The sequence below is a fragment of the Panthera uncia genome, chromosome E1 (assembly GCF_023721935.1).
Source record: "Panthera uncia isolate 11264 chromosome E1, Puncia_PCG_1.0, whole genome shotgun sequence".
Classification (NCBI taxonomy): Eukaryota; Metazoa; Chordata; class Mammalia; order Carnivora; family Felidae; genus Panthera; species Panthera uncia.
Genome location: NC_064814.1, coordinates 25525025 through 25551575, shown reverse-complemented (window position 1 = coordinate 25551575; position 26551 = coordinate 25525025). Strand labels below are relative to the sequence as shown.

Below are 26551 nucleotides of genomic sequence, written 5' to 3'. Positions count from 1 at the left end.
CTTTTTTTTTTTTTTTTTTAATGTTTATTTATTTTTTTTGAGAGAGAGAAAGAGTGAGTGGGTGAGGGGCAGAGAGAGAGGGAGGGGACAGAGGATCTGAAACAGGCTGTTTGCTGACAGCCCAGAGACCCGACTTGGGGCTCAGTAAACTCATGAACCATGAGATCATGACCTCAGCCGAAGTTGGATGCTCAACTGACTGAACCACTCAGGCACCCCTAACAGTATTCATCTTTCAGATTTCAATTCTGGAAAGCCTTTTATGAACACCTAGGTGTGGTTTGTGCCCCTCTTATATTGTCCCACAGCATACCCTGCTTCTCTTCTCGTAGCACTTCCAGTGTTATAGCAAACTAACTGATGGCTTTAATTCCCCCACTAAACTACTGGGATGCAGTAGGTATTTAATAGATATTTGTTGGTTGGTTGGAGGGATGGATGAATATGCTGAAGGTCAAATGGCTAAGCCTAAGTATTTAAAGTTCTCTTTTGTGCATTCAAGTTATTTGTCCTTACCATTGGTGCCAAGTTATGCTAAAACTTCCAAAAAATTCTTCAATAAGTCCTTTGACTTTTGTATGTAAAAAAGCCCCATGACTTCTGAGGAGAGTTCTTGCAGACACTTTACTTACATTGTCCTATATATAGCAGATATTCCAGAACTATTTATGCGTTTAAAAAACCGAAATGTTAACATCGTAGGCATTACTTCTGCGTTTGCAAAGGTTGGGCTAGGTGATCTCTCTTTTCATTTATCATTTCTAAAAATTTATTTTTTATTTTGTTTATGTCTTTGTTTTGTTGTTTTCTGTTTGTTTTTGGAGGAGGGCTAGGTGATTTTAAAAGTCACGTTAGCATCGTGATTCTCTGATTATTTTAAACTTAATGTGGTTTTCTTTTGTATTTTAATTCACTTTAGATTTGTTTGAATTGCTGCTTGAGAAATAAGTTTGTCTGAATAAAATTTTCACAGAAATGAACGTTAAGTGCCCAAACTGAATTTTAACTGTTTGCTTAGAATCTTTTGATAGACATTTCTAATTAGGATACAGCAGTAGTACTTACAGTAACAAATAAAATAGTAAAACATTTATTTTTGAAGAAAAGTTCGTCCTGAAGAATAGTGAATATTCTATTTCTTTTTATTTTATTATTAATATTTTTTAACGTTTACCTATTTTTGAGAGACATAGCATGAGCGGGGAGGGGCAGAGAGGGAGGGAGACATAGAATCTTGAAGCAGACTCCAGGCTCTGAGCTGTCAGCACAAAGCCCAGAGTGGGGCTTGAACCCACCAACCTTGCGATCATGACCTGAGTCAAAGTCGGACGCTCAACTGTCTGAGCCACCCAAGGGCCCCATGAATATTCTATTTCTTGGGCATTGAAACATATTGGTTAAAAGCATCTGCTAGGCTATTATGGTATAAATAAAGTTTATAATTTTTTTTAATTTTAGAGAGAGCACGTGTGTGCAAGCTGGGGAGGGGGAGGGTCAGAAGGAGAAACTTTAAATGTTTTTAAAATTTATTTTTGAGAGAGCGAGCATGAGTGGGGGAGGGGCAGAGAAAGAGGGGGACAGAGGATCTGAAGTGGGCTCTGTGCTGACAGCAGCAAGCCTGACGTAGGCCAAACCCACGAATTGCAAAATCATGACCCGAGCTGAAGTTAGACACTCAATCTACTGAGCCGCCCAGGTGCCTGTAAAATTTCTAATTTCAGTGATCAAATCCTCAATTTGAATTTTCTTTCGGTTACCTGTTGCCCTAGCCTCATTTTTTGTTACTGCTACCTATTTGTAAACAAATACCTCTTAAAAAATTCAACAGGTTGCATAGAAGTGTGGAATCAAGTAAACAGGCTTTTGTAAAACCAGAAGGGTAACTTTTTCAAAAGGCTATTGTTTGTCTATGGTTCTACTATGAAAATAGTCTACTTGAACTTGTTTGATATGATTTGGGAAACATTTGACAGAAATTACCCACGTATTTGTGGCTCTGTTCAGTTTTAAATCTTTAAAGAATACTTTTATACTAGGATAGGAATTCATCTAGTAATTTACTCAGTTGTTAACCACCTCAAAGCTAGCTGAGGGCCAGGAAGTGAACAAAGATTTCTGAAAAGCTAAAATGACTATCTCAAAGTCTGTGTAATAAAGTTCATGATCTTGGCCTCCTGAATAAACATTTAAAGGCAAAGTACTTGTTGATAGTATCCTTATTTTATTTTTTTGTTATTTATCAAAAAAATTTTTTTTAATGTTTGTTTATTTTTGAGAGAGAGAGCTACAGAGTGTGCGCAGAGGAGGGGGCAGAGAGAGAGGGAGACACAATCTGAAGCAGGCTCCAGGCTCTGAGCTCTGAGGTGTCAGCACAGAACCCAACACCAGGCTCGAACTCAGAGCCAGGAGATCATAACCTGATCTGAAGTCTGATGATGCTTAACCTACTGAACTACCCAGGTGCCCCCATAGTATCCTTATTTTATTTTATTTTATTTTATTTTATTTTATTATTATTTTTTCATAGTATCTTTATTTTAAATAAAATAGTTTCTTAGCCCTCACCAGGTTGTAAACAGCAAATTAACAGAGTATCTATTAGAGGGATGCCTAGGTGGCTTAGTCAGTTAAGCGTCCAACTTTGGCTCAGGTCATAATCTTGTGGTTGGTGGGTTTGAGCCCTGTATGGGGCTCTCCACTGGTGGTGGGGAACCTGCTCGGAATTCTCTCTTCCTCTCTGCTCCTCCCCAACTTGTGTGCGCTCTCTTTCTCTTAAATAAATAAATACACTTGAAAAAAGGTGCCCTGGTCAGGGGCAAGGGCAGTGGGGTCAGATTGCCTTAGTTCAAGTCCTGGCTCTGTTACATTCTAACTCTGTAAGGATGGACAGGTTTCTTAATGCCAAACCTCAATTTCTTAATTGTAAATAAGGATAATAATAGTAACTTCCTTACAGGAATATTGTGAGGATTATACAAGAAAAATGAGCTTTTCAAAGCTCTAGGCATTTGGTTAAGTACTAAATGTTACCTGGATGTCTGATACCAACCTACCTATCCATCCTTCTCATTTACTCATTTGTAAAAGAGATGTTAATTAAACACTTTGTGCCCAGATGTGAGGTACAAGAATGAATAGTCTAGGGTCTTGCCATCGAGGAGCTCATAGTCTGGTGGGAAGGCTAATGTAAATAAGTAGGGCAGCTTTACGTAAGCATTTTAAACAAGTCCTGTTTATACGAGATGCTAAAAGCCTAACAACCTGAGGGATAGCTTTCACAGAGACAGGGTGGCATTTAACTGGGTTATGTGTCACAGATCCAAAGCATGAGAGGCTTGGGGCACCTGGTTGGCTCAGGTAGTGGAGCATGCGACTCTTGATCTCAGGGTCGTGAGTTTGAGCCCCATGTTCGGTGTAGAGATTACTTAAAAATAAAATCTTTGAACAAAAAAAAACTCTGAGAGGTTTAAAGTGTGTAACATATTCAGAAAACTACAAAACCTGACATTTATTTTTTTGGTATATTTAAGTAGTAAATATTAGTTTTCCATATGTTCTTTAAAAGAATGTACTAGTACTTATGCCATATAGGGGTAGCAAGAATTGAGGTTTAACATAATCAAGAGTCAGAAATTAAGGGACAGGTATTGTCAAATTTGGGTTTTTATCTGGAAGGCATTACTTACTATAATACAGTATGGCTTATAATCATGATTCACGGTGATTCATAATGATGCTTCTTATCAACATAAGGTTACATTTTATTTGATATGCTTCTTTCAAGGAGGTAAGTATATATGAAACTCTAGAAACTTTTTTCTGTTGGTGGAGAAACCTCTTACATTTTATTTTATTTTCTGTAACAAATTCTAGAAACATTTTTAATTGAAATATGTGATAGGTGATAAGGTTTTGGGATGATGGTGGGGTTCAGAGCTGATGGCCAAGAAAGAATTCTTGAAGAAGTCGTTGGTGCAAAAAGGTGATTTTATTAAAGCATGGAACAGGACACAAGGGCAGAAAGAGCTGCAATGGAGTGGTGAAGAGTGGCTCCCCAAATACTGTGGAGCTCGGGGAGGTAAAGTCAAAAGGGAAGTTTCCAAAGAGATTTTCATATGCTCAAGATGCACTGATTTCTGGAGGCCTGGCTATTGTCAAGCCAAGGTTGTTTTTATGTCTAGCAAAGCATTAACATTAAGGTAGTAGGGAGTTCCTGGAGAAATGTTTCACTCTGCCTGCCTTAAGTATTTGTCAGTGGGCTGCAAGTTATAAGGAAACTTAATTTTGTCTGCCAGTTCCTTCTTGCCTTTGTTCCCCACATCACTATGGAGGGGAGGGTGATACTGAGGCTCCAGGAAACTGAGTCTATAGGTTTCTGGAGATTGGGCTATTGGTAAGATTGCCTTTTTCTTGTCATTTACTAAGATATTTGTATACTGAGACTCTATCAGTTTAACCATTTGTTTTCTGTTGTTTCCTTTGTCCTTGGGCAGCCTGGAGTGCCTGAGTAATGTCACACATACCCCACCTGGTGGGAGGTGGGTAATGCTAGCTTGTGCTTGGGCCTCAGCTTGTCTTATGCTCCCTCATCAATAGGCGGCCCCCTGGGTGGCTCAGTCAGTTAAGTGTCCCAACTCTTTTTTTTTTTTTTTTTAAGTTTATTTATTTATTTTGAGAAGACAGTGACAGCACCATTGTGGGGGGGGGGCGGTTTGCAGAGAAAGGGGGGTACAAAATCCCAAGCAGGCTCCATGCAGAGACTGACGTGGGGCTCAAACTCATGAAACTATGAGATCACGACCTGAGCTGAAACCAAGAGTCAAGACAAACAGCCGACCGAGCCACCCAGGTGCCCCAAGTGTCCAACTCTTGATTTCGGCTCAGGTTGTGATCTCATGGTTTGTGGGATCGAGCCCCGAGTCAGGCTCTGCATGGACAGTGCAAAGCCTGCTTGGAATTCTATCTCTCCCTCTCTTTCTCCCACTCATGTGTTCTTTGTCTCAAAAAATAAATGAATATGCTTAAAAAAAGTAAGATAGTTGTGATAGAAATGTTTTGGTGTTTCAGCTTTTTCTTAATAATATGGTTATGAAGACTACTTCATTTCTTAGTGATACTAATCAACTGATAGTATTAATATTGTTGACTTTGAAAATTTTCATTTCTGGGGCGCCTGGGTGGCTCACTTGGTTAAGTGTCTGATTCTTGATTTTGGCTCAGGTCATGATCTCACAGTTTGTGGGTTCAAGCCCCACATTGGGCTCTGTGCTGACAGCTCAGAGCCTGCTTGGGATTCTCTGTTTCCCTCTCTTTCTGCCTCTTTCCTGCTGGCTCTGTCTCTCTCTCAAGAAACATAAACATTTTTTAAAAAAGAAAATTTTTGTTCCCTCAACAGACTGCATGTATTTAATTAGATTAACCTGATTTTTTCTGTGAAAATTTCACTTTATCTAGTTGTCAACATATTTTTTCCTTAAAAATTTTTATTGTGATAAAATATACACAACATAAAATTTATCATTTTAACCACTTTTAAGTGCATAATTCAGTGGTATTAAATACATTCCTATTGTGCAACTGGAAGCTCCTTCCATCTCTAGAACTTTTTCATCATCTGAAATTGAAACTCCATACCAACGAAACTGTAGTTCCTGGTTCTCCCTTCTCGCCACTGGCAACTATCGTTCTGTTTTCTATTCTTACGAATTTGACTACTTTAGGTACTTGGTGTAAATGGAAATATTTGCCCTTTTGTGTCTGACTCATTTCACTTAACATGTTTTTAGGGCTCATCCCTCTGTAATATGTATCCTAATTTCATTCCTTTTTAAGGCTGAATAATGTTCCATTATATGTATATACAAGTCTCTTATCAGATATATAACTTGCTAATATTTTCTCCCATTCTGTAGGTTGTCTTTTTACTTTTTTTTTTTTTTTTTTTTACTTTATTTTTTTCTAAGTTTATTTAAGTAATTTCTTCACCCAATGTGGGGCTTGAATTCATGACCCTGAAATCAAGAGCCGCACTCCCTTTGGACTGAGCCAGCCAGGCGCCCCTAAATTAACAGTAATCTGAATGGATATATGGACCAATCTCTCCAGAAACCCTGGCAAAGGGTTCCAGTTTCTGTTTGAAACGTGGGGCTCAAACTCACGACCCTGAGACCCAAGAGCTGGATGCTATTCCGAGCCAGCCAGTTGGCCTTTGAGTTATTTATTTTGAAAGAGAAAGGGGGGGGGGGAGAGAGAGAGAGAGAGAGAGAGAGGGAAGGAGAGAGAAAATGAATGGGGGAGGGGCAGAGAGAGAATCCCAAGAGCCCACAGGGAGCTCGATCTCATGACCATGAGATCATGACCTGAGCTGAAATCCAGTGCCCCATTGAGTTACTTTTTATATGTGGAGTTCAAATTAATTCCTTTGCATGTGGAAATTCAGTTCCCCAGTGGCATTTGTTGATGAGACTGTTCTTTTCCCATTGAATTTTCTTGATACCCTTGTTGAAATACAATTGACCATAAATCTGAGGGTTTATTTCTGGACTCTTAATTTTAGCCTTTTGATCTATATATCTGTCCTTAAGCCAATACCACCCTGTTGTGGTTACTGTCATTTTTTTTTTTTTTTAATGCTTATTTATTTTTGAGAGAGACAGAGTGTGAGCGGGGGAGGGGCAGAGAGAGAGGGAGACACAGAGTCTGAAGCAGGCTCCAGGCTCTGAGCTGTAGACACAGAACCTGACACGGGGCTCGAACCCACCCACGAGCAGTAAGATCAGGACCTGAGCTGAAGTTGACCACTTAACCAACTGAGCCACCCAGGGGCCCTGGTTACTGTCATTTTGTAATAAGTTTTGAAATTGAGGAGCATGTCCTCCAATTGTGTTTTTTTTTAAGATTACTTTGGTAAAAGCAAAACAAAACAAAAATAAAGATTACTTTGGTTATTCTGGGTCCCCCTAATTTCCATATGAATTTTAGGGTCAGTTTGTCAATTTCTGCAAAGGAGCAGCTTGGATTTTCATAGGGACTTTGTTGAATTTGTAGGTCAGTTTGAGGACTATTGTCATCTTACCAATATTAGGTCTCCTGATTCACGAACATGGGATGGCTTTCCATTTATTTAAATTTTGTTTCTTTCAACAATGTTTTGTTGTTGTTAGAATAAAAGTTTTACATTTTTTTTGTTAAATTTATGTCTAGGCATTTAGTTCTTTTTGATACAATCGTAAATGGAATTGTTTCCTTAATTTCATTAAAAAAAAAAATTATTTTAAAGGTAAACTCTACCCCCAACGTGGGGCTTGAACTCATGACCCCAAGATCAAGAGTCAGATGCACTGCTGACTGAATTGCAGCTTAATTTCATTTTCTGATCATTGAAAGTGTTTAGAAGCACACTTGATTTTTGTATATCGATCTTTTATCCTGCTGAGCTTATTTATTCTAATAGGTTATTTACATTTGAGAAAGAGAGAGAGAGAGAGAGAGAGAGAGAGAGAGAGAGACACTGTGAGTGGGGGAGGGGCAGAAAGAGAGGGAGACAGAACCTGAAGCAGGCTCCAAGCTGTCAGCAAGGAGCATGACGTGGGGCTCAACCCCACAAACTGTGAGACCATGACCTGAGCCAAATTTGGACGTTTAACTGACTTGAGCTACCCAGGAGCCCCAAGCATCTGACTCTTGATTTTGGCTCAGAGAGCCCAATGCAGGGCTCCAACTCCTGAACTGTGAGATCATGACCTGAGCTGAAGTCGGAAGCTAAACAGACTGAGCCACCCAGGCACCCATAGCTGTTTATTTTTACTTAAGATACTTATCATAAATAAAAATACAGAACATTGGGGCACCTGGCTGGTTCAGTCGGTTGTGTGTTTGACTTCCGCTCAGGTCATGATTTTGCGGTTCTTGAGTTTGAACCCCGCATCGGGCTCTCTGCTGACAGCTCACAGTCTGGAGCCTGCTTGGGATTCTGTGTCTCCTTCTCTCTCTGCCCCTCTCCTGCTCACGCTCTGTCTCAATCCTTCTCAAAAATAAATAAACATTAAAAAAACCTTTTTTTAAAATACAGAACATTAAAGACAAAGGTAAAGTTGCCTTCTGGAAGGGCAGTGGTACTGGAAGGAAAATAAAGGTGACCTATGAATTTGGTGTATATTTTATCTTTTTTTTTTTTTAGACATTTTCTACAGATCATCTATAAATTATGTGCCGTATTGCTTTGGGATTTTTTTGGGATAAGTATTTTTTCCCTAAATATTATTACATTTTCATATAATTTTATAGTTTGTTTATTCATTGTTTTTTTTTTAACCTGTCTATGATGATACATACATATATATCTAGTTCTTTTGTTTTAACTGCTGTGCATACCATCATATGAATGTGCCATATGCCATTATCCATCCTTCTATTGGTGAAAGTTCTGAGTTATTTCCTATGTTATATATTACCACATTATGTACTACAAACTCTGTTGCAGTAACATTCAGTGGACATGTAAGAGCTTCTCAAAGATACATACTTTAAAATAAGCTGCCAGATTTTAGAATATTTATAAACTTAACTAGGTATGGCCACAGAACTTGTCAATGGGGTGTAGTGATTTATATTCCAACTGGGAGTGTGTAAGAGTTACTTTCCTGTATCTGCCAACACTTGACACACTCAGACTTTTTGGCTTTAGTTTCTAATCTAATATTTGTGAAACAAGCTTTTGTTTTAATTTGCTTTTCTCAGATCACTAGTGTGGTTGAGCATATTTTCTTAGATTTATTCTCCGTTCCTTTTCTGTGAATTGCCTGTTCAGTTTCATTTACTCATAACTGGCAACAACCTATGACTAGATAGATCAAAATTATACTTTACAGTGGCTTTATAGTATTCCCTTATATGATCGTCACTGGGGAACCTGTACTTAATTTTTAATCTTAATTTTATTTATTTTTATTAAATTCTTTTTTAATGTTTGTTTTTGAGAGAGAGACAGAATACAAGTGAGGGAGGGGCAGAGAGAGAGGGAGACACAGAATCCCAAGCAGGCTCCAGGCTCCAAGCTGTCAGCACAGAGCCCGACACGGGGCTCCAACCCATTAAACGTGAGATCATGACCTGAGCTGAAGTCAGAAGCTTAACTGACTGAGCCACCCAGGTGCCCCAATTTTTTTTATTTTGAGACAGACAGAGAGAGAGAGAGAGAGAGAGAGAGAGAGAGAAAGTGTGTGAGCAGGGGAAAGGGACAGAGGGAGTGAGAGAATCCCAAGCAGGCTCCATGCTCAACGTGGAGCCCAAGGTGGGCTTGATCTCATGACCCTGGGATCATGACCTGAGCTGAAATCAAGAGTTGGATGCTCAACTGACTGAGCCACCGAGATGCCCCTGTACTTAATTTTTAAATTTTATTTTAAAGTTTTACTTACTTATTTTGAGAGAGAGAGAGAGAGCAAGAGAGAGCAGGGGGAGATTAGAAAGGGAAGGAGGGAGAGGATCCCAAGCAGACTCCGTACTGCCAGCAGAGCCTGATATGGGGCTTGATCTCATGAACCGTGAGATCATGACCTGAGCTGAAACCAAGAGTTAGATGCTTAACCAACTGAGCCACCCAGGTGCCCCAATTTTATTTAAAAAAAAGTTTAATTCCAGTACAGTTAACATAAATATATGGAATGCTTCAGAAATTTGTGTGTCATCCTTGCACAGAGCCATGCTAATTTTCTCTGTATGTTTCTATTTTATTTTTATTTTTGAGAGAGAGAGAGAGCGAGCACGCACATGAGCAGGGAAGGGGCAGAGAGAGAGGGTGACACAGAATCTGAAGCAGGCTCTAGGCTCTGAGCTGTCGGCACAGAGCCCGACGCGGGGCTCGAACTCAAAGACAGTGAGATCATCCCAGAGCAGAAGTCAGATGCTCAACCGGCTGAGCCACCCAGGCACCCCCTATCTCTCTGTTTTATGTGTGCTGCTGAAGTGAGCGTGGGGAATCTGTACTTTAAGAGTCCTAAGAGATGTATCATCCAAATGCAACGTAGGCACTTTGGATCCTGGCTATGAACATTCATGAGATAACCAGGAAAATCTGAATGGTGACTGGATATTCCCTATTATTTCATTAAGGATTGGGAAATGGTGCTATTCTAACTCAGTTATTCCTTCAGCATTTTTACCTGATTTTCTTATAAAAGAGAACTTCTCCCTTATCAACTGTTCAATTACCTAAGGTATAGTTTGTACACGGAAGATAGGCTAAAGTGCTCTATTCTTCAGTTCATACTTTTATAATCTCTAAGAGCTCTTCCTTGTTCTTGTTCTTCCCCTGCCCCCACCTCTTTCTAAAAATAGCATACTGTTCCGGTTTCATGGATGCAGTGAGTTTTCTTTGGTCTCTGAGTATATTAATTATAGTTTTCATTTGTTCCCTGTTTTGTCTGTTTCCTCAGAGTCCCATTTTTTTTCTGATAGTTTTGGTCTCTTTTTCAGGTTTGAGCTTCAAGTGCCTGATAACCCTTAATTATGTCTTCATGTTATAAGCGTGAGGCACTAAAAAAAGGAGGGCCAGAAGCTTTGTGTATCTGGAAGCAGTTTATTGCCTATTGGGAACCCAGATTTCAGTATCCCATGGTCTTATATCTCAGAGGTATTTGAGTTTTGCCAAGGAAAGATATTCTCAGGGGGAGTGAGTGGTAGAGAAGCCGAGTCACTTGAGAATCTGGGTGAGGGCAGGAATGGGAAGGGGACGGTCAGTATTGCTACTTGGTATGTAGATTTTTACTTACTTCATTTCTTTCCATTTGGCACCTATTTGTTACCGGTATTTCCTTGTCTAGCATCTCTCTTACTGAGTTTATTCTGAAAACACACTTCCTGTGTAGGTGGACAGAAGAACCACCTGGGTGCTCTGGGATGGCACTGGGGATGTATTAGGGATGTTACTACTAACTTTTACTAGTTCTTTTAGACTTCCACTTTTCCCCCATTTTAGCCCCATCCTCACCCCAGCTCTCTAATTACATAGTTTTCATCATATGCCTCTGTCATAATGTATTTATCCACTATCTGTTGATGGACATTGAATTACCTTCCAGTTTTTAGCTGTTATTACAAATAGTGCTTCAATGAATATTCTTGTACATGTGCCTTTGTACATACTTATTTGATTAAAAAAAATTTTTTTTTAATTTTTTAACATTTATTTATTATTGAGAGACAAAGAGACACAGAGCGTGAGCAGGGGCAGGCTCCAGGCTCTGAGCTTTCAGCACAGAGCCCGACGTGGGGCTCCAACTCACGAACTGTGAGATCATGACCTGAGCCGAAGTCGGACACTCAACTGATGGAGCCACCCAAGCGTCCCAAATTATTTCTTTTTTTTAAAGTTTATTTATTCATTTTGAGAGGCAGGGGAGAGGACAGAGAGAGGCTCAGTCTCAGAAACCATGAGCTCATGTATGACCTGAACCAAAATCAAGAGTTGGACGCTTAACTAACTGAGCCACTCAGGTGCCCAATAAATGATTTCTTAATAATATTTAATGTTTAATCAGTATACACATTTCTCAGTTGTCTCATAAAAATAGTTTTTAAAAATTATTTTATTTTATTTATTTTTATTTTTGAGAGAGAGAGAGAGAGAGCAAGCAGGGGAGGAGCAGAGAGAGAGAGGGAGACAGAATCTGAAGCAGGCTGTAGTCTCCAGGCTCTGAGCTGTCAGCCAGAGTCCAGCGTGAGGCTCGAACTCATGAACTGCGAGATCATGACCTGAGCTGAAGTCAGTCGCTCAACTGACTGAGCCACCCAGGCACCCCAAACAAATATATTTTTTAAAATGTTTATTTATTTCTGAGACAGAGAGAGACAGAGCATGAGTGGGGGAAGGGCAGAGAGAGAGGGAGACAGAATCTGAAGCAGGCCCCAGGCTCTGAGCTGTCAGCACAGAGCCCGACGTGGGGCTCGAACTCACGACCTGTGAGATCATGACCTGAGCTGACGTCGATCACTCAACCAACTGAGCCACCCAGGCGCCCCTCAAAGTTACTATTTTAAAGGGCTTTTCTTTTTTTGGCTCTTGAATCTTTACTCCAATTAGGAACAGTCCCTAGGGTTTTTTTTTTTTTTTTTTTTTTTTAAACTTTGTGAGCTTAGCTTTTCAAAGTATTCATTTGTTTTTTTCTCCACAACAGTGGAGAAAAACAGCCCCTATAGGCCATCTGGACTTGAAACCATTTTGCTTCATCACAAAGCTTATTCTTTTTAGATCCTAACATAAGTCTGTATTGTCTATGGAGTTTTTGTTTTGTTTTGTTTTTTGTTTTTGTTTTTTTAACAGTGTCTAGTTGGTCTCAGGAGAGTTGTGTCTGAAGTTAATGTCAGTGTTGTTGGCTGATTAGTAATTGAGAGGGGCAAAGGGTATCTAGTGAAGAGGGATTTATCATACATGCTAAAAAAAAAAAGCCATGTATGCATGGGCTCTTACTCTCCCCACTGCACACTTTTTTAAAGAAGTGTGTTGGTGACAGAGGACATAAAGAGGGAGACAAAAAGGGGTGAAGGGAGGGATGTGTACTCCACAGCAACATACCTGAGTGGCTCTGACAGACTCCCGTGCTGGAGGGGAGTAGCTAGAGTTTTCCAGGGTTGGATGCTTTTGTAATTTGAAAAACTGCCCTTCTCCTGCCTTGATTTTGATATTGCCCTAACCCCAGCATTTGCTAAATGTAGTGGAGGCAGACCAGCTTCATGAAGTTATTCCACTGGCAAGAAGTAAAGTCACACTTAATCAATTATGAATGCCCATAGGCTTCTATTTTTAAAATAATATATACTGTTTATGTTTGGGAGAGAGAAAGAGACAGAGAGAGACAGAGTGCAAGCAGGGAAGGGGGCAGAGAGAGAGGGAGACTGAATCTGAAGCAGGCTCCAGGCTCTGAGCTGTCAGCACAGAGCCCGACACAGGGCTCGAACCTATGAACCTTGAGATCATGACCAGAGTCAAAGTCACTTAATCGAAGTGAGCCACCCAGGCACCCTGCCAATAGGCTTCTTTTTAGTATCCATTTACTTTGTTTTTGAGCATGTACTTACTTTCCCCGCCCCCTCCTTCAAAATGTCTCCCGCTGGGATAAAGCCTCAAGACCTGTAAAAATACAGCATTAGATGCAGATTTGGGTTGATAAAAGGAAATCTAGTTGTAATTGGAACTCTCTTGTAAGTACCTTTATAGGAAAGAATGATATCTATAAAATGAATCTATTTTCTACATTCTTTTTAGAGTCTTTCTGGGATGGATCCACACTTCTATATCTTAGTGCTGACATACTCCACCCTGTATTGTAACTTTCGACTTCAACAGATCTAGTGTAAGGTCATGGCATATAGCATGAACTGTATATAATTAAAGTGGAATTCTCCCTTCACACTGATTTTCCTCTCTCAGTATCCTATTTCAGAGTATGGTTTTGATTAATTGTATTTAGAAAAGCACCCATAATCATTTTTGGTTAGTTAAGCGGTAATATTAATGTTTAATTTGGCAACTTTCTAAGCTGAAATGTAAATGAAGGTTCATGTTTAGCTTCACTACCATTGAGGAGGTATAGGCCTTCAGTATGCGTTTTTCCACTTTCCTTTATTCTTTTAAAATAATGTAAATAATACATATTTATTGTACGAAAAAAACCCCAACAAACAATGCAACTTTAGGCTACTTAAGGATAAGGGCTATTAAAAAAGATAAAATCACCTTTAATCCCACCACTGCTAAATAGCCACTGTGAGCATTTTAATATATGCTTCCACATCTTTTCTTTTGCTTATTTATTCCTTCAGTATATAAATTTAGGATCATACTACATATAACAAAGTCCTTAAAGAATATATGAAAAATAACACCGCTCTCATACATTCTTTAAAGCCTGTGATCCATATTGCTAACCTGCAGGTGGGTTGTGCTAGTTACACTCCAAATAATGAGATAACTTATTTACAAATAAAAATCCCAAGGGGCATTTTTTGATTTTAATCAATTAAAAAAAAAATCAATTTTACGGGCACCTGGTGACTTAGTTGGTTAAGCCTCTGACTTTAGCTCAGGTCATGATCTCACGGTTCATGTGTTCGGGCCCCAAGTCAGGCTCTGTGGTGACAGCCTGGAGCCTGCTTCAGATTCTGTGTTTCCCTCTGTCTCTACTCCTCCCCCGCTCATGCTCTGTCTGTCTCTCAGAAATAAACATTAAAAAAATATATATCAATTGTATTATATTAACTTTTACCTACTTCCTTTGCTGTTTTAGTTTTTACTTAAATTCCAGTTAATGTACAGTTTAATATTAATTTCAGGTGTACAATATAATGATTCGACATTTCCATACATGACCCGGTGTTCATCACAAGTGTTACCAAGTCTGTTTCTTTGTTTACCTCTCTCTCTTTTTCCCTTTGCTCATTTTGTTTCTCAAATTCCACATATGAGTAAAATCATATGGTATTTGTCTTTCTCTGACTTACTTCACTGAGCATTATATTCTCTACCTCCATCCATGTTGTTGCAGATGGCAAGATTTCATTCTTTTTTTATGGCTGAGTAATATTCCAGTGTATACATATATGCCACATCTTCTTTATCCATTCTTCAATTGGTGGACAGTGAGGCTGTTTCCATAATTTGGCTATTGTAGCTTTGTTTATTTCAGATAAGCAATATCACCAGCTCCATCATTGGTTAAGCCGGAAATCGGTCTTCTTTCCTCATTTTTCCTTCTCTCTTCTCCCTTACGTTCTTTCAGTCACCAATTGTGTATATTTTCCCTCCAACAAATTATCTTGAATTCATCCTTGTCTCCATTCTCCCTGCCACTGTTCATAATCCTCTCTCATTTGGACTATTGTGGTGACCTTTGGTCTCTCTCCCTTTACACACCCTGGTTCTCCTCTCAAACTCCCTCAGCTCCCTCCATTGAATTTCCCATATGGTCTCACACTGAGCTTTCCAAAGGAGGAGTGGAGTTCAGTATCTCTGATATGATCCAGTATTCTGCAAGGTCCTGTAGGATTTGGTCCTTAATTGCCCAGCCTCATCTCCAGCCATCCTCTTTAACTTGTCTTTGAGCTTGGCCATTCTGGATGCCCTTGGTTTCTTTCAGCCTCTCTTTGCTTGATGAATTTTTATTTATCTTTCAGGTCTCAGCTCAAATGTCTCAGGAAGGTTTTCCCATAGTCTCTCGTATCAAGTTAGTCCCCCATTTTATACTTCTCTTTTTTTTTTTCAATTTTTAATCAGTTTGTTTGTTCGTTTGTTTATAATGTTTCTTTATTTTTGAGAGAGAGAGAGAGAGAGAGAGAGAGAGCGTGCGCGAGTGTGGGGGAGGGGCAGAGAGAGAGAGAGAGAGAGAGAGAGAGACAGTGGGCTCGGCAAGGACAGCAGAGAGCCCCATGTGGGCTTGAACTCACAAACCGTGAGATCATGACCTGAGCTGAAGTCGGGTGCTTACCTGACTGAGCCACCCAGGCGCTCCCCTGCCCGCATCATTAGTATTTTAAATGAGGGTGGCAGATGTACATTTCCAAACCAAGATATAATAACACATTTAAAATTGGGACTTTTATGAACAGAGAGAATTTTAAAAGATGATTTTAAAAGAAATCAACATTGACTATTTTTATAAATGGTGGAAAATCATTCTTGATTTCTTGTAGACCTTGAAGATGCACTAAGTCTGCGTAGTTTTATCTTTCATATATTTGTCTTCCTGAGGAAAGGATCTATTTTCATAAGATTCTCCAAGGAGTTCATGATTCCAAAAAGCTTAATTTAGGATCTGCTGTTTAGAATAAGAAAGAAAACAAACATATACACCCTTGTGAGAGATGGTAGTTCGTTTTGTACTCTCTAAGTTTATGTTTTAATTTGCTTGAAGGAAAGGACTGGCATTATGTATTTGCTTTGCAATATTTTCATTTTTGCCAGTCCCTTCCCGTGAAGGGAAACTGCAGAAACAAGAGATTTACATTTGGAGATACATAGCCCTGCCAGTCCGTGAACTGTCACGTCATTTTGGGGCGGGGGAGGGGGGATCTCTTTTTTTTTCCTTTGCTGTATTTACTTGAGGTGATATAGATATAAAGCCTCAGTAGTCATAAAAAAATGTGAACAATATTGAAACATGAATCATCTAGGTAGGTGTAAATAATGCTTGTACAGTAAGCAGATAGTAGTGTAGTGACTGCTAAACGGTTATGGATTATTCATGCCCTTCTGTAGCCAAACTGGGTCGCTAAGAAACAAAGCAAACATGAAGCTGTGTGTTCATGATGATGTTTCTTCTATCAGAGGTTCTGAATAGGCAGAATAGTAGTAAGGCCTTTTTTTTTTTTCCAGCTTTATTGAGAAATAATTGATGTATAACATTGTGGAAGGTTAAGGTGTACAGTGTAATGAGTTTTAAAAAAATGTTTATTTATTTTAAGAGAGAGAGCAAGGGTGAGCCTGGGAGCAGCAGGGAGATGGGGAGAGAATCCTATGCAGGATTCTGAGCTGTCAGCTCAGAGCCCGACATGGAGCTCGATCCCACCAACCGTGAGATCATGACCTGAGCTGAAACGAAGAGCCAGATGCCCAACCCACTGAGCCACCCAGGCAACCCTATAATGATTTGAGATATGTATATATTGCAAAATGATTACCACAAGTAAGGTTAGTTAATATCATGTCACATAATTAGTTTTTGTTTTTGTGGTGAGAACTTACAAAATCTTCTTTTAGTGACTTTCAAATGTATAGTTCAGTGGTGTTATCTATAATCACCATTCTGTACATTACATCCCCAGAACTTACTCATCTTGTAACTGAAGTTTGTGCCCTTTGACCACCTTCACCATTTTCCCCTACCCCTACCCCCTGCTCCTGGCAACTACCAATCTGTTAGTGGTAAAGATTTTTGTTAGAAGTTCAGTAGCACGTCATTAAAAATTTTTTTCTTAACATTTATTTATTATTGAGAGACAGGGAGAGACAGAGCATGAGCATGGGAGAGGCAGAGGGAGGAGGAGACACAGAATCTGAAGCAGGCTCCAGGCTCTGAGCTGTCAGCACAGAGCCTGATGCGGGGCTCAAACTCACAAACTGCAAGATCATGACCTGAGCCAAAGTCAGACACTTAACCGACTGAGCCACCCAGGTGCCCAGTAGCACATCATTTTAAATGTTACTTGGTAAACATCTACTGCATGTTTTTTTTTTTTTATTTTATTTTTTTAAATTTACATCCAAATTAGTTAGCATATAGTGCAATAATGATTTCAGGTCTACTGTCTGTTCTTTAAAACAGCCTTTTATCCATAGCACAAAAGAAGCCTAAAATTTCTGCTTGCTTAACCCAGATATAGCAGTTCAGTTAGCCATGGGAGCATCATTTTCAAAGCAGGCCAAAAAATAATTACTTTTTCTTATTAATTCTTAGTCTTTGCTTGTATCCTCTGGCAAAATGTTGAAATAATTTATACAGACTTCATCAGCAACATCCTATTATATAGCTATTGATTTTCTGTTCAACATAACCTTTATATCTCCTGTTTGCATTCAGTTTGTAGCCAGTTCTGAAGGCAGGGATAGTGTGGTAATCACAGTCATGTTCCATGTGCCCTGCACAGAGTAGATAGGAGACATTTTTTGAATGAATGAATGAATGATTTGTCCAGTTGCCTCTTGTCTTACATTTACTGAAACTTTTACCCCTTTTACTTAGGGTCATCTTTGGGTTAGTATTCTGGAAAAGTAAACAATGGTGGTTTGAGGCTTCCCAGAAGCCTCACAAATATGGAATATGTTAATAAAATGTATAGGGCATGGGTGCTAAATGTGTGGTTTGTGGAAGGACTTAAGGGCTCCTTGAGTCTCTGAGAAAAAATAGGCAGAACTCGGGTTGGATGCAGGCATTTTTTCTGGGGAAACATGGTTCATGGATATATCAAATTACCAAATGGGTCTGTGGACCTCTGGATGATTAAGAACCAATGTTTCCGAGGTTATAGGTTTCAAACGTCCAAAGATCAGGAAAATGTTCTCTAATATAAGGAAATCAAATGGCTCTTGAGGGAAAATAGATGAGTATGTTAGGGTTCTTTCAGTTTCTTATGCTAGAAACCATCTCAAATAAGCTTATGTAAAATAGGAATGCATTGGGTTATGTAACTGAAAAAATAAAAACGACTGGAAAGTGCTGGCTCCAAGAACTACTGAATCTAGGACTCAAATAGTACCTTTGATTAGGATTTTATTCCTCCTTGCTCTTTGTTTTTCTTTATATTGGCTTCATTTCTCAGGCTCGTTCTTTCCATATGTTGGAAAAAAGATGTCCCTCTGCAGCTTAAGCCTGCTAATAAATTCTTAAGAGTTTGTGATTCCAGAGGAAAAGAGGTAATATTCTTTCTAATAACTGGCAGGTACCCTGGAGAATGACCTGTCTGGCTCAAGTCATATGCCCACCTCTAGGGAGATGTAGTCCTCACCAATTAAATTATATGGACTGAATAGAGTTAGCGTGGAACTGGAGAGAAGTTACAAAGGAGGGCAATGTGTGCAGACAAAAAACAGTGTCCACTATAGTGACTGAAAAGTTTCAGGACAGATAAAGCAAGTAATGAACAAGAAATTTCATATTAAAACTAGGGTGTATTTAGTGATATCTAAGTTTTCTTGTGAACTCTATATTTTTCTATAGGGGCTTCAGTTTTTTACTCTGAAAGTTTTTTAAAAATTTGTTTATTCATTCATTTCTTTAACAAATATTTGAGCTGTCATCATTCTTTGTACCGGGAATACAACAGCAAACAAAACAAAAATCCCTACCCTCATGGAGTCTACATTCTAGTGAGACAAAGCAGATAATAAATAATTGCCGAAATTTATAGTATGTTAGATGAGAGTAAATGCTGGAGAGAAGAAAAGCAGAGAGGTAAGTAGGGACTGGGTAACTGCAGTTTTAAATACCACATGGAAATCTTAGTAAGAAGGTGACATTTGAACAAAGATGTTAAGGAGGTGAGGAGGAAGCAAGCCAATTGGATATGTGGAGGAAGAGATTCCAGACTGTAGCAAGCAACTGCAAAGGTTCTTCAGGGAAGCTTGAACTAGACTGTGAGGGAGGTGGGGTGGGGAGAAGAAGAGTAGAAGAGGATGATGTAGATTGTGTTGGTCATGGGAAGCTATGGTAAAGATTTTGGTAGAACGTAAGTAATCTGAGGATTTTGAGCAGAGGAGTAAAGTGATCTGACTTACCCCCCTTTTTTTAAAAGTATTTATTCGTTTCGTAAAGTAATCTCTACACCCAACATGGGGCTTGAACTCAAGACCCTGAAATCAAGAGTTGAATGCTCTACCAACTGAGCCAGCCAGGCGCCCCATCTGACTTACTTGTTAAAGGTTCACTCTCACTACTGTGTTGAGAATGTGTTGTAGGGGCAATGGTGGAAGTAAGGACATTGGCTAGGAGGCAGTTACTGTGGCCTTAATCCAGGCAATAGATAATGGTAGCACAGACCACGCTGATGGTGGTGATGATGAAAAGTAGTTGGATCTGAAGGTAGATTTGCTAATGGATTGGATATGAGGTGTTAGAGAAAGAGAAGACTCAAAGCTGACTCAAGTTTTGAGCCTGAACAATTGACCACAGTAATTAAATGAGCTAGCTAGCACCAAGAGGAGCAAGCTTTGACATGTTGAGGTTAAGATGCTTATTAGACATTCAGATGAAGTTGTTCAGTAGGCAGTTGGACATGTAAATCTGGAATTGAGGTCTAGGCTAGAGACTGGACTAGAAATTTGGAGGTTGTCAGCATATAGTTAGTATAGTTAGCCATGGAACTGGATGAGATCATCAGAGAATAAGAGTAAACAATGAAGAGAAAAAGTTATCCAAGGACTGACCTTGTGAATGTTAAGAAATTGGGGAGAACAGAAAGAACCAACAAAGAAGACCAAGAAGGAACCACCAGTAAAGTAGAAGGAAAACAAAGTCCTGGAAGCCAAATTAAAAAAAAAAAAAAAAAAAAAAAAAGTTTTAAGGAGCGAGTGATCAGATGTCAAATGATACTGATAGAAGAATTAAGATGAAGAGACTGAGATTTAGTGATAATCTTCTTGACAAGAACAGTTTCAGTAAATTGAAGTTTTGGTGAAGTTATTTCTAGTGAGTGCTCTTTTTCTCAGGAATTTAAACTCCATAGTTCAGGTAATCTAGAATCATTAAACAATTGAACAAATATTTATTGACCCATCATCATTCTATAGTTCTCCATTTGTTGCACATGTTCTGTACAGCAATATGTAAAAAATTGTCTTTAACTCATGAATATGCAAATATGCTAGTTAAAGTATTCATAAATTTGGAGTAGGATGTGTGTATTTTCTTTGGAATGCCAATGATATGAAGTAGAAGCACTTCATAAACTACTGTGTCATCTTTTTCCTTCTATATTTGGATGTTTTTATAGAGAAACTAAAAATCAACCTAAGTTCCTGATTCTGAGATCTTTCTGGGTAGTTAATGCCTAATTGTGATTCTTGATACCAAGAAACACAGGAATTGATAATGTTAAAAAATTTTCATTTCTCTAATGAAAATAATACTTTTCTTTTTCTATTAGAAATTCATTGAATTTGAAGACTCTCAAGAACAGGAAAAAAAGGATTTACAGACCCGAGTGGAATCTTTAGAATCTCAAACAAGACAACTTGAACTCAAAGCAAAAAACTATGCTGACCAGAGTAAGTAAAAATACTTCTCCTCTGTAATTGCACATTAAAGAGTGGGCTCTAATAGTGCAATGACTCATCTTGACATTTGACTGGTGTTCCAAGTATATGCTTGGAATTGTCATCCCAGGCTGAAGAGTGAGACCTGGAAGCTAGGCTTAGTCCTTTTTTGTTCACATTTTCACATGGTACTGATGTCTACAGAAATGACTAAATCAAAGATACATTTAAGACTCTCTTCTTCAATTTAGCTCTGAGACTTTGTTGGTGGTTAACATTATACTATATCCATTATTCAGGATTCTGATGTGTGTGCATGTGGATCATTTCTTCTGATTTTGATCAATTACACAAAGTGCCATTGCTTTCTGTATTGCTTTGAAATTTAAAAATGTGACAAAAACTCTAGCTCTGAAGTGTGTGTAATAGAATTACTGACTTCTGGGGGCATCTGGCTGACTTGGTAGGGCATGTGACTCTTAATCTCGGGGTCGTGAGTTCAGGCTCCACTTCGGGCACAGAGTTTACTTAAAAAAAAAAATACTGACTTCTTCATTTCGTTTTTTTCTAGTGGAAAACCGAGGGAGTTTAAAGGAACAGAATATCATTTTTCAGAATTATTTCATTTTTAAGTACAATTTTATCTTATTTTTGATTTAAAAATAACTATTGTTTCAAACTCCGAGGATGATTTCTCTTTTTGGCTAATGAAAGTGGACCTAATTAAGTCAAAATTAGAAAAAGAAATGGGGAGAAACTTCATGGCCTATTTTCGTGTTTGATTTGGGCAGGCAGAGGAGCTCTCCAGTTTTCCCTCCCAGCACTGTAAACTCTCAGAATCCTTGGGAGTGAGAGGTGGCCCATAGTTCTTCCTACATCAACCATTAAGGCTACATAGTGACACCTGCTGTCAAGGACAGGAATTCGTGGTGGCTAAACCTCACTGACTACCAGGCTTGGAGTGTGATAACTGACTGCTTCTTCTAGCATTCTGGAATGGCCTAATAGAGCTAAATCTTGAATCACTTGGAATCTGGAGTTCAATCATTGTAGAATTCAAGGAGAACTGACATGGCTATTAAGCAGATGTCATAGAAGGGAGCCAGTGGATGTTTGGTTACAGAAGCCAAATACAGTGAGACAAAATGAGCCATATGTCTTCTCTTTGTACTTTTAGGCTTGTAGATACCTAGAGGGCCCTATCTTTTCCTTTTTTCACATTGAATGTATCGAATGACTTCTGTGATTCCACTATAGAAATTTAAGCGGGGTAGGCGCCTGACTGGCTCAGAGTGTGATCAAGACTGGCTCTTGTAAGCCAGTTGTGAGTTCAAGCCCCAGGTTGCATGTAGAGCCTTCTTAGAATAGAAAAGAATGGATTGGAATGAATTGGAATGGATTGGAATGGATTGGAATGCAATAGAATGGAATGGAATAAATTATTTCAGGAATTTAAGGTCTTAGAGAGCTGCATGATGGACTCCACAGTGCATACACTAATAAATATATTACTGGAGTCACATTGCTGAGTACCACTCCTCTAGAGAAACAGTCTTGTGGCAGTCGCAAGCTTTTGGTACATTTCAAGAGTTGAGCATTCTCTATTTAAAGAAGAAGAAAAATTAGCTGTTGAGATAATATTTTAATCCTAACTTGATTGTGTTTTATATCAGAGATTGTATTGTATTTTAGAACCAGACACTAAAGGCACAGTTGACAACCTCATTGTTCTACTTACTGTATTTTCCTCTTGATTCCTGAAGAGTTCCAAATTTTGGATTAAGACCTAGAAAGGAACTTCTTGTCTAGAATCCTTTTATACAGTAAGTAATCTGTTCGAATGATAAGGGAGATATTATAGGAAGAATTCCCCTGAAGCATTTTTCTTACGTTCAAAGGAAATACTGCTACTTTTTTCACAAAAGTACCTAATTGGCATAAATTACTAATTTTTTTCACATACACTTTATCCCTTTAATTACTAAAATTTCAGAAACCTGCTTCCTGTTCCTTTCTAGTAAATATAAACAAAATAAGCAATCTCTTAATTAAGATTTGTTATCCAGTCCAGTGAATCATATACAACTTTTTTGGAATTGTCATGCTGGGTGGTATCTTTCTTCTCATTTCTCTCTGAGAAGTACTGATTACTAGTGTTTTCCATCTTAATTTAAAGTAATTAAAAAAATAAGGTATCATTTAAAAAATAATTGCTAATTCTCTAGGCAATTGATGAAGAAATTCTTCCAAGTAGATGTGGTCTTTGAGCTAAATTTAATCTGAAACTTTTTATTTAATTTTGTTAATAATGTAATATCCCACCAAGAAATTCTCTCCCTGGGAGTTTATCCCAGTTTGAAATAAATCTTGGTGTTTAAATAACAGTTAAAAAGAACTTGTAACTGTGGTTAATCAAAATTGACCGTTCAGATGCACAAAGCTTGTAACACTAGATTTCTTGGCTTGTGAGCTGAGGCTTTAATGAGTCGTGTTTTATTAATGCTTGTCTCCTCCCTTTTCCTTTGATATCTTGGAATATTTTTCTTTTGCATCTGGTTGCTTTCTTCTCTCTTCCTTCTGTTTTTTCTTTAAGCTTTAACGGGGCATAATATGAAATCTTAGTGTATTTTAAAATTTTCTTCCAAGACTTTATTTAACCACATTTAAATATCTGAAAAAAATTAGGGAAGGAAAATAATTTGAATGTTTTTTCATTTTACGCTCTTAGTTTTTCTCTCCCTCTGATCTCTAAATGAGTCAAAGCTCCTTATTTTTAAAAAAGGTGGTGGTAGGAGGTAATCTTTTCATTTATATTTTTACCCTTCCCGACTTACTGAGATGTAATTGACAAATAAGATGGTATATATTTCAAGGGTGCAGTGTGACAACTTGATATACATATACGTTATAAAAGGACTCTCACAATCAAGTTAACAAATCCGTCACCTGAGAATTATGTTTTTTTTAATTTTAATTTTTGTGGTGAGAATGCTTAAGATTTAGTCTCTTAAAAATCCAAATATATACTGCAATATTATTAACTGTAGTCACCATGTGATATGTGAGATCCTAAGAATGTATTCATCTTATAACTTAAAGTTTGTAGGCTTTGGCCTAGATCTCTGATAGGAGATAATCTTTAAGTATCACCAGTTCCCTACCCTTTTGGAAAACCAGGATGGGAAATATGTTTTTTAAAAGATGAAAACAGGTGCCTGGCTGGCTCAGTCGGTTAAGCGTCCGACCCTTGATTTTGGCTCAGGTCATGATCTCATGGTTCACAAGATTGAGCCCTCTGTTGGGCCCTGCACTGATGGCATGGAGCCTGCTTGGGATTCTCTCTCTCCATCTCTCTGTGCCCCCACCTCACTCGTGCATCTCTCTCTGTCAAAATAAATAAACTTAAAAAAAAAAAAGATGAAAAAAATGTAAACCAGTGTACGTAAAAGAGTATATGAATACTTTTTTGTATGATAGGCGACAGAATATCCAGACTACTTAATCTTATCAGTTTTTTAAAAGAATATATCGTGATTGTTACAGTTACTGTAATGCAATATATATTTGTATTGTCTTAAACTTTCAGTTTTGAGTGTATTTTTTGTGTTTCTAACATCTGTAATAAAAACTTAAGGCCACAGAAATTACTGATAATGATATTTATAATAGAGGAGGGATGGGTGCAATTTTTTGTTTAGTGCCATTTTTTGCGTGCAATATGATAGCAGTATCTTGTCTAATTTCTATGTTTATATTTGTATGTTAAGAGTCTTTAATTTTAGAGACTCTCTGTCACTTGTGATTAATATGTTTTAGGACACATATCCTCTTTAAAAAGTAGCCACAATGAAAGTCCCAAGTTCTGCTTTGAAGATTACTTCATGTATTAAAAGGGGAAATTTTGGTTGTAGTCACTTGCTGTTGAGAAGCAAGAAAACATCAAGAAATAGGAACTGAATTAAAGGACATACTTTACGGCTTTTGATAGCATGGAATCTCTCAGGTTGTGGTATGATTTCACAATGTTGAGAAGTTGAGTCTATAAAAATTTTGTTACAGTTTTGTGGTCATGTTTAATTTTGGAGATTTCTAGTTGCTCTCTTTTCAAAATTTGAACTATGTAGGATATGTTTTGGTTTTTCCAACATGAATAAAGCATTTTTTAAAATGCCACTTTATATGATTTCTTATCTGGGAGTAACAATAATGCTTCTTTGTAGTTAATGTCTTGTGAGCCTTAAGGAAGAATCAGAAACATATATGGAGTGGAAAAATGAAATTGTGGGTTGAGAAAGGCCTGTCAGTTCTTGACAACTATGCAAGGAGTCTATAATCAGCCTTGCTATTCAAGATGTGGCATAATGGGTTCTTCATCACAAAATACTTTATATTCGTTAGTTCTTTTGTATATTGAGTACTTCTGTCTTGTAAGCCAAATATTACCTTAAATGAGCCAAGTAAATATAGATAGTTTAAAATATCATACTACTGTATGCCTGGCATTTAGCTTGGTACAGAAGAGTATGTTTGTGGTACAGAAGAATGTAATATGGTCATTGCAGTCAAAGAACTCCATATCGTGGGGGGAAGGGCTGTATGTGACCATCTAGTCTTTTCCCACATGTGCTATGTTTTTATATCACTTCAGTTAGAGTGTATGTATAACTTTGTATCTTTTCCTTAACTCTGTCATGTTTCTCTTGTATAATCTTTATTCTTTTTTAAATATGTGCCTACACCCATCATCCGGAAGCTATGCCATCTATTATCAATTCTTGTTTTCTCTGGAGAACTATGTTTTCTCCTTTATTCTAGTGAGCATCATTTAATGGCCACTTTGTTTTTTTACCTTGGCTTCTGGAAACTCAGAACAAACTTAGAAGTGCAACCATAAGGACTAGTTTGTTGGACCTTACCTGGTTGGCATTTTTAAATTGTTTCTTTCTTTTTTTTTTTTTTTTAATCTGTATTTTACACACTTACAATGAATTGTTAGGATATGTTCTTATAAGCTATCTCAAATCCTTTGTGGAATGAAAGAATGAATCATGGTAAAAATAAATACAGGTAAACTAAAACAAATTTCTGTTGGCTAGTTGGACACTTTTTCCAGTGTAGTGAATCATATTGGAGTAAATATTTTTTCAAACCAATAGGGTTCTTTATCTTTTGGTAATTTTCTTAGAATATATTTAAGGAAGCAGGGCAAGGAAGAGGAATATTTTAGTGGTTCTTGATTTATAATAGTGTTTGGTCATTTTTAATATGAACAGAATTGGAGAAGTAAGGTTTACTAGCATATTTCATTTTGTTCATCATAACTTATGACTTTGACTCATTATTTGCAACATTAACACACAGAGCTGATATGGAATCATTTTTTGTTTGATTCTCTCTTGAGAAAACTGTTTCCCTTAAGCTCCTTGAATTTATAACAGGTGACTTTCCCTTGAACTGTGGAGATGATGGCAGTGATTTTAAGCTACTTAGGAAGTATTCTCTGAATCTGGTCTTCCTTCCTTTGAATACAAACCTATTTTTAAAAATTACACGGAAAAATGATTTTTGGATAATTGATGACATTTGTGGTGGAGCTGTATTCTGACCTTTATCTCTTTCCACCCCCTCCCCCCAAATAACATCCATTTGTTTTTTAAATTTGGTATCAAGGTCATAGTCTAATAAGTAACTTTCAAATACCTTGAAACATATATTATTATTGGAAGGAAAACACTTTATAAGTATTAGCATATACTAGGTGGAAAGCATGGGGAGGTATTAAAATTATTAATGTACATATTTTCTTAT

General features: G+C 37.9%; 1 protein-coding gene and 1 non-coding gene across 3 annotated transcripts in view; one reads left to right on the top strand and one right to left on the bottom strand.

Annotated features, from left to right (window-relative positions):
* SPAG9 (sperm associated antigen 9) overlaps positions 1–26551 on the top strand; it is a 130775-nt gene that overhangs the window by 12508 nt on the left and 91716 nt on the right. For both annotated transcript variants that reach the window (XM_049637711.1, XM_049637710.1), the window contains exon 2: positions 20635–20755. In XM_049637711.1, the coding sequence (XP_049493668.1) occupies positions 20635–20755 (121 nt within the window). The remainder of the gene's footprint in view (positions 1–20634; positions 20756–26551) is intronic.
* Positions 9655–9755, bottom strand: LOC125927795 (U6 spliceosomal RNA). Its single transcript, XR_007459470.1, has one exon. It is a non-coding gene; the product is annotated as a U6 spliceosomal RNA (small nuclear RNA).